The sequence below is a fragment of the Suncus etruscus genome, chromosome 19 (assembly GCF_024139225.1).
Source record: "Suncus etruscus isolate mSunEtr1 chromosome 19, mSunEtr1.pri.cur, whole genome shotgun sequence".
NCBI lineage: Eukaryota > Metazoa > Chordata > Mammalia > Eulipotyphla > Soricidae > Suncus > Suncus etruscus.
Genome location: NC_064866.1, coordinates 19,751,910 through 19,760,378, shown reverse-complemented (window position 1 = coordinate 19,760,378; position 8,469 = coordinate 19,751,910). Strand labels below are relative to the sequence as shown.

Sequence of the window (8,469 nt, the reverse complement as noted above, 5' to 3'; positions counted from 1 at the left end):
GCTCAGAAATCACCCCTGGTAGGCACAAGGGACCATATGGGATGCCGGGATTCGAACCACTGTCCTTCTGCATGAAAGGTAAATGCCTTACCTCCATGCTATCTCTCTGGCCCCGAATTTTTATTTTTTTCCTAGTAAACTTTTAATAAAAATATTTCATGTTTTATGAATGTATTACAACACCATCCTCTGAATTTATATCATCCTCTTGGAATATTTAATCATCAGATAACATATATTAAAAAAAAAAAAAAAGAACCCCAATTTTGAGAAAACTCTTCAGTCTATTACAATGTGGCTTTTAGAGGATACCAGTTCCATTTGACTCAATGACTTCAACCGCCTACAGAGATCAGGACGTAGCCTAAATGTGAAAAAAGGCAAGATGCCAAATAAGAGTACATTCTGTTCTAAAGACACTCAGTTACGTTTTCATTTTTATTTTATTTTTTGTTTTTGGGCCACACCCGGCGGTGCTTAGAGGTTACTCCTGGCTCTGAGCTCAGAAATTACTCCTAGCAAGTTTGGGGACCATTTGGAATGCCAGAAATAGAACCCGGGCCATCTGCATGTAAGGCAAATGCCCTGCTTGCTGTGCTCTCACTCATCCCAAAGTTATGCTTTTATTTTATTTTTTGGGTTTGAGTCACACTCGGTGACAATCAGGGGTTACTCCTGGCTATGCACTCAAAAATTGCTCCTGGTTTGGGGGACCATATGGGATGCCGGGGAATCGAACCACAGCCCATCCTAGGTTAGGGTGTGCCTAACCTAGGGTGTGCCCTGCCGCTTGCACCACTGCTCCAGCCCCACAGTTATGTTTTTAATACGAAAGCTTATCTAGAAATTAATTTCAGTGCACCTGTAAGATCAGGAAATTTGCTTTTTTTTTTTTTTTTTTTGGATCACACCCAGCAGCTCTCAGGGGTTACTCCTCGCTCAATGCTCAGAAATCGCCCCTGGCAGGCACGCGGGACCATATGGGATACCCGGATTCAAACCACCGTCCTTCTGCATGAAAGGCAAACGCCTTACCTCCATGCTATCTCTCCGGCCCCTGCATTTTTCATTATGTTTTCACAATATATTCAGGAGATTTAATATATACAAATATCTCCCAAGTTCTAGTTGTATGTAGAAAAATTTACACATAATTAGGATGGGACATTATCAAATGTTGTTGTTAAGGCAAGTCAGTGTGTATAAAGTTGCCTTACATACTTTTTTTGGTGTTGGGGTTACTCCTGACTCTGCACTCAGAAATTGCTCCTGACAGGCGCAGGGGACCATATGGGATGCCAGCTGCATGCAAGGCAAATGCCCTACCACCAGGGTCTCAAACTCAATTTACCTGGGGGCTGCAGGAGGCAAAGTCAGGGTGATCCTTGAGTGCAAAGTCAGTAGTAAGCCTTGAACATTGGGGGGGGGGGTTTGTGTGTGTGACCCAAACAACTAAAACAAAACAAAAAAAGATTCCTCTAGGGCAGGGTCACAAAATGTTGTATGGAGGGCCGCGAGTTTGAGATCCCTGCTACCTGTGCTATCTCTCCAGCCCTGCCTCTATATACTTAACATGGTAGTTCACCAGTGATAAGAAATACAGAAAAGAAAATCATAGTTGAAGGAAAAGGAGCATTTTATTTCACTTGAACAGTGAAAGCAGCTAGCAATACATATTTACCAATTAGTGTTACATGGTCGTATCTCAGGAGACATTCAAATGGGGATGAATTCAACAAAGGATTCTCAACACATTTATAACTCTATCTCATCTCCAAATCTGAGCAGGTCCTTACAATAAGTTCTTAGTTATTGTAAACTTATGTAATGAATCAGTGCAATATGCCACTGAAGTATGATTGAAAGGGAAACCTAGAGATTTGGATTTGTCATCCCGATACCATGGCACTCGATAATGTAAGAGTCTTTAGAGGCGTCTTCTTCATCTTCTGATTTCTTCACAGTAAATTTAGCCTAAAACCAGAAAACATTTAGTATGTAGCATAGGTAGGTAAATGGATGAGCCAACATCGTTTACTATATAGGCAGGAATTAAAGTAAATTAAAATCAGTTTACTAAAGAAACAAGCGACATGGAGACCAAATGACTCATGAATTCAATAAGCTACATATACAAACTGTCCTATCTCACAACCATGGCTGTTTTTCATTTTGGGGCCATGCCCACTGTGTTCAGGGGTTACTCCTGGCTCTATACTCAGGTATAAATCTTGGCACTGCTTAGAGGACCAAAGGAGATGCATGAAATTGAATCTGGGTCAGTTGTGCACAAGACAAGTGTTTTATCTGTCTAATCATTCTGGTCCCTAGAACCATAGTTTTTGTTCAAAGGTTGACTGACATACATACAAAAAGAAACCTGTAGGATTGGTTTTGTTTTTTTTTTTGGGGGGGGGGTTGTTATTTTGATTTACCCACAACCAATTGTGTTCAGGGTTTCTTTTTTATAATTTTTAGTTTTTTTTTTTTTTTAGTTTTTGGGACACACCCTGTGGCACTCAGGGGTTACTCCTGGCTCTGGGCTCAGGGGCCAGGAAAGTGGCGCTAGAGGTAAGTTGTCTGCCTTGCAAGCACTAGCGTAGGATGGACCGCGGTTCGATCTCCCCACCCCTGGGGTTCCATATGGTCCCCCAAGCCAGGAGCGATTTCAGAGTGCATAGCCAGGAGTAACCGCTGAGTGTCAAATGGGTGTGGCCCAAAAAACAAAAACAAAAAAAAAGAAAAAAGAAAAAGAAATAGCTCCTGGCAGGCACGGGGACCATATGGGATGCCGGGATTTGAACCACTGTCCGTCCTGGATCAATTGCATGCAAGGCAAACACCCTACCACTGTGCTACCTGTCTGGCCCTGTGTGCAGAGTTTAATGCTGGCTCTGCACCCAAGAATCGTTCTTGGTGGTGCTCGAGGATCTTATGTGGTGCTGAGAATTGAACCAAAGTCCTGTGCGGGCCAGGAAATTATTGTGCCCGTTGTTCTCTCACTCAACCTGTGAAGTTAGTGACGGGGGCCTGGGCGCCGTGCCATCGCTACTGAATCTGAACTGCCAGGTTATCAGTCACCTCAAATGCAATCATCTTTTACCTCCACAACCTATTTCCAAAACATCATTGAAGAACCTATATCTCAACTTTACGCTGTGGCCCCAAAATAAAACAAAACAAAAAGACAACAACAGAAAATCAAATATTCTCTTCCTCAGGAATGAGGAGTCCCCGGGTACACAAAATGAGGAGTCCCACATACACAAAAACAAACTTTTTTTTTTTTTTGGGCCACACCCGGTAATGCTCAGGGGCTACTCCTGGCTATGTGCTCAGAAGTTGCTCCTGGCTTGGGGGACCATATGGGACACCGGGGGATCGAACCGCAGTCCGTCCAAGGCTAGCACAGGCAAGGCAGGCACCTTACCGTTAGCGCCACCGCCCGGCCCAAAAACAAACTTTTTAAGTCTTGGGGTTGGAGTGTCCTGCTAGTACACTGGATAGAGTATTTGCCTTGTACATAACTGACCCCGGTTCCATTCCTGGCATCCTATACGGTCTTCCAAACCTCACCTTGAGTAGTTCCTGAGTGCAGGCCAAGTGTAAGCCCTGTGCATCACCTGGTGTGGCCTCAAAACTAAACAAACATGACTATTCCTTCTGATGAAATACTCACTTCCGTCAGTTGTTCAGCAAAATGAATAACCGTTTGTGTATGTAGTGTTACTGGTCCTGTCTTAATTCTGGAAACTCCATTGGCTAGTGCCATAAAAATGATGAGCTATTGAAAAAAGAACAAAAAGAAAAATGTCACACATTTCCAAATATTTGCAATAAGTAATTTAGTGTTTCCAATATTAATAATAAAAATTAGGGGACTAGAGGGCCGGCGTGCTGGAGCAGCTGTAGGGCATTTGCCTTGCACATGGCTGACCTAGGTCAGATGGTGGTTCGATCCTCCAGCAACCCATATGGTCACCCCAAGCCAGGAGCAATTTCTGAGCACAGATCCAGGAGTAACCCCTGACAGTCATTAGGTGTGGCCCCAAAACCAAAACCAAAACCAAACAAAAAAGAAATAAGGGGACTGTTAATGATAGAACAGTGGCTAGGGCACTTGCCATGCATGCAGTTGACCCAGGTTCGTCCCATATAGTTTTCTGAGCACAACCAGAAGTGATTCTTTTGTTTTTGGTTTTTGGGTCACACCTAGCAGCCCTCATTCTGCGCTCAGAAATCGCCTCCAGCAGGTCCTAGATTGGCTGCCTGCAAAGCAAACGCCCTACCGCTGTGCTATCTCTCTGGCTCCCAGGAGTGATTCTTAGCTCAAAGGTTTGAGTAACACATAGTATATCACCCAAACAAAGAAAAATAAAAAAACAACCAAAGAAATAAAAATACCCAATAAAAGAGAATTTCCATTTACTTATTTATTTTTGCTTTGGGGCCACAATGTCGGCAGTGTTAAGGAGTTATTCCTGGTTCTTCACTCAAGGCTTACTCCTGGGGCTGGAGAGATAGCACAGTGGGAGGGCGTTTGCTTTGCACGCAGCTCCAAGATCGACTATGGTTCGAATCCAGCATCCCATAGGGTCCCCTGAGCCTGCCAGGAGCGATTTCTGAGCGCAGAGCCAGAAGTAACCCGAGAGCTGCCGGATGTGACGCAAAACCAAAAAAAAAAAAAAAAGACTTCTAATGGTGGATGTGATGCTGGGATTTGAATCACTGTCACAGCAATAACCACGTGCAAGCAAAGTGCTTTAACCTCTGTAGTACCTGTCTGGCCTCTTTGATTTTGGTTAGGGTACACACCTAATAGTGCTCAGGAGCTCTTTCAGACTCAGAGCTCTGAAGTCGTTCCTAATAAAAATACCATGAAATACCAGAAATCCACGTTAGGGTCTCACACATACAAGACAAGTCTTCTAGCACTGAATCACATATCCAGCCCCCAATTACTTTTTGGTTGGTTGGTTTGGAGTCACCGCCAATGGTGCTGAGTCACTCCTGATGATGCTCAGGGCACCATGTGATGCTGGGGGTTGAACCCCAGGTTCCTCCATGAAAAGAATATGATCTGCTTGTTGGGTCCTCTCCTAGGCCCCCTCAATGTGTTTCTTTAATTATTTTATTTTAGGTTTTTTTTGGGTCACACCCAGCAGCGCTCAGGGTTATTCCTGGCTCTGTGCTCAGAAATTACTCCTAACAGACTTTGGGGACTATATCAAATGCCAGGGATTGAACCCAGATAGGCTGCATGCAAGGCAAAAGTCCTATCCACTGTATTATCACTCTGGCCCCAATGTTTCTTTATTCTTTTTTTTTAAGATTAGGTTTAATTTGTTTAATTATTTATTGGCAGTACTGTCCATCACAATCAGAGAATTACACAAACAAGATAGTGTTAGACCACTGAGGTATGTTCCTAGAACAGAGGTTTAATTTTTAGGAAACTGCTGAACTATCTCACCAAACAGCTGTACTAGTTTGCATTCTTTTTTTTTTTTTTTTTGGTTTTTCGGCCACACCCATTTGATGCTCAGGGGTTATTCCTGGCTAAGCACTCAGAAATTGCTCCTGGCTTGGGGGGACCATATGGGACACCGGGGGAATCAAACCGTGGTCCTTCCTTGGCTAGCGCTTGCAAGGCAGACACCTTACCTTTACCACCACCTCACTGGCCCCGCATTCTTTTCTTTTTTTTTTAATATAAATTTTATTTTAATCATAGTGGCCTACATATCATTGACAATAATATTTTAGGTACATATTAACATATAATCAGGGGAATTCCCATCACCGAATTGTCCTCCCTCCACCTCCGTTCCCGTCCTACCTCCCATATCCTCCTCTCTCACCCCTGGGGCTGCCAGAATAAGTAGTCCTGTCTGTGCCTAGCTAACTACTTAGTGGTCCTACACCTGTTTGGTCTTGGTACCTCCCTTATTTCCCATTCTAGTTGGGAGGTGGGACTAGATCAAGTTATGTGGTTTTGTTTGAAGAAGAGAAAAGTAATAAACTGTGGAAAAAATCAAATACGCTGAAAATGGGCGGAGTCCTTCTGGAAGCCCTCATCCTAGTTTGAGAGAAGAAGGGGAAAAAGGAGGTGGAACACCACAACAGTACAAAAGGAAGTGTCAAATAAAACATCCAGTGAACACTCCAACAATAAAGATAAGCACCACATAAAGGCCATGGTCTTGAGATAAAAAACATGGTAGAGCACATAAAGGAAGAAAAGAAAAGAAGAAAAAAATTATTCTTAAAAGTGAAAGGAATTACCTGGTCTTGCAGAAACTCATCCACTGTACCACCATGTCTAAGATTTGATAATAGCATTTCAGCAGCATCTATTCCAACCTTGTCTGCATTGACACCTAGGATAGTACAGTGTTAAAATAAAAAGACCTAAATTACTAAAAAGCAAAACTTTAATTAATATAACCTAGTTATAATAGCTTTTAGGCCCCTAATCTCAGTCATCCTTTGGCAGGGGTGCCACACCAGTGATGCTCAGAACTTAATCCTGGCAGTGCTCAGGATTGAGCAGGGTCAGCCAAGAGTTCTACTGCTTCATCTCTCTAGCACCTCATCCAACTTTCTTTTCCTTCACCATCTTTATTTATTGCTCACACAATTTTTTTTCGGATCATACCCAGCAGTGCTCAGGGATTACTCCTGTCTTTGTGCTCAGAAATCGCTCCTGGCAGGCTTGGGGGACCATATGAGATGCCAGGATTTGAACCACCATCCGTCTTGGGTTGACTGCATGCAAGGCAGATGCCCTACCACTGTGCTATCTCTTCGGCCTCGCTTACAATTTTTAATAAATAATCTCTCCTCTCTCTCTCTCTTACAATTTCTAATAAATAATCTCTCTATATAAATAATAAATAATAATAAATAATATAAATAATAAATAATCTCTCCTCTCTCTCTCTCTCTCTCTCTCTCTATATATATATATATATATATATATGAGATGCCAGGATTTGAACCACCATCCATCTCCTCTTTCCTCTCTCTCCTCTCTCTCTTTATATATATATATATATATATATATATATATATATATATATATATAAGATGCCAGGATTTGAACCCCTGGGGTTGGCTACATGCAAGGCAGATGCCCTACCACTGTGCTATCTCTTCGGCCTCACTTACAATTTTTAATAAGTAATCTCTCCTCTCTCTCTCTACCCCCTCCCTCCTACACAAACTCTTTACCCACTATACTAATCTCTCTGGACCTATGTTTTACATCTTTAAATGCACAGAATATAAAGGAAAAGGAAAACACAGAAAGCTTTAGCAGCTTTAGTCTTTTTTTTAAAGTATTGAGTATTGGGCCGGAGAGATAGCATGGAGGTAAGCGTTTGCCTTGCATGCAGAAGGATGGTGGTTCAAATCCCGGCATCCCATATGGTCCCCTGAGCCTGTGAGGAGCGATTTCTGAGCATAAGAGTCAGGAGTAACCCCTGAGCATTGCCAGATGTGACCTCCCCCCCAAAAAACAAAGCAAAACAAAAAAAATAAAGTACTGAGTATTACTGAGCTAGAAAGGGCTTGAGTTAGTATAGTGCATGTGGCTAACCCAGGTTCCTGGTTTGATCCCTGAGCAGAGAGCCAGAAGTAAGCCCTGAGTACTGTTAGAAGTGACTTAAATTCGCCCCACCCTCAAAAGTACTGGAATAGAGGGAGTACAGGGTTAAAGCGCTTAACTCTATCGCTAACCCTGTAAAAATACTAGCACCACATATGATCCTCTGAGCATTGCCAGGAGTGATTCCCAGAGCACAAAGCCACGAATAAGTTGAGCACCACTGAGTGTGGCTCAAAAACCCTTCTTCCCCCAAAAACTGGATAATAGGGCAAGGGAGATGGGTTAGGAGGCTGGAGCATATGCTTTGCATATGTGAATTCTGGGTTCAATCCTTGGCATGGTCTTCCAAGCAATCCCCTCCAAAATAGTACTAATATGTAACTATGCCTAAGTTTCGAAATTGAAAACTTAAAATTTGTGCCAGAGGGATAGCACAGTAGATAAAGCATTTGACTGCACACACACCAATCTGAGCTCAACCCCTGAGAACTAATATGTATGGTCAAAACCCAAAAAACTTAAAATATATTGATTTTGTAGTGCTTTTTTTTTTTTCTTTTTGGTTTGTTGATCAGTCAAAGGTGCTTGAAGACTATTCCTGTCTCTGTGCTCTGGAATTGTTCCCTGCAGTGATCTGTGGACCATCCACACACTAGGATTTTAAGGACTTCCCAGATGCAACCATGTGCTCAGCCCACTAAACTATTTCTCTGCACAAAAGCTTGCTAGCTTGATATATTTATATTACACACTCACACATTTTTTTTTTAAAGCCACTCTTAATGATGCTCAGGGGCTACTCCTGGGTCCATGTTCACGAATGACCCCGATGATGCTCCAGAGAACATATATGGTTCAGG

General features: G+C 42.6%; 1 protein-coding gene across 1 annotated transcript in view; it reads right to left on the bottom strand.

The window, feature by feature from the left end:
- Positions 1-1,618: 1,618 nt before the first annotated feature.
- The window catches only part of RTCA (RNA 3'-terminal phosphate cyclase), a 28,912-nt gene continuing 22,061 nt past the window's right edge, over positions 1,619-8,469 (bottom strand). The window contains exons 9-11 of the mRNA XM_049765762.1: positions 6,286-6,380; positions 3,680-3,784; positions 1,619-1,974 (exon numbers count right to left, since the gene is read on the bottom strand). Coding sequence (XP_049621719.1) covers positions 1,873-1,974; positions 3,680-3,784; positions 6,286-6,380 — 302 coding nt within the window. The 3' untranslated portion in view covers positions 1,619-1,872. The remainder of the gene's footprint in view (positions 1,975-3,679; positions 3,785-6,285; positions 6,381-8,469) is intronic.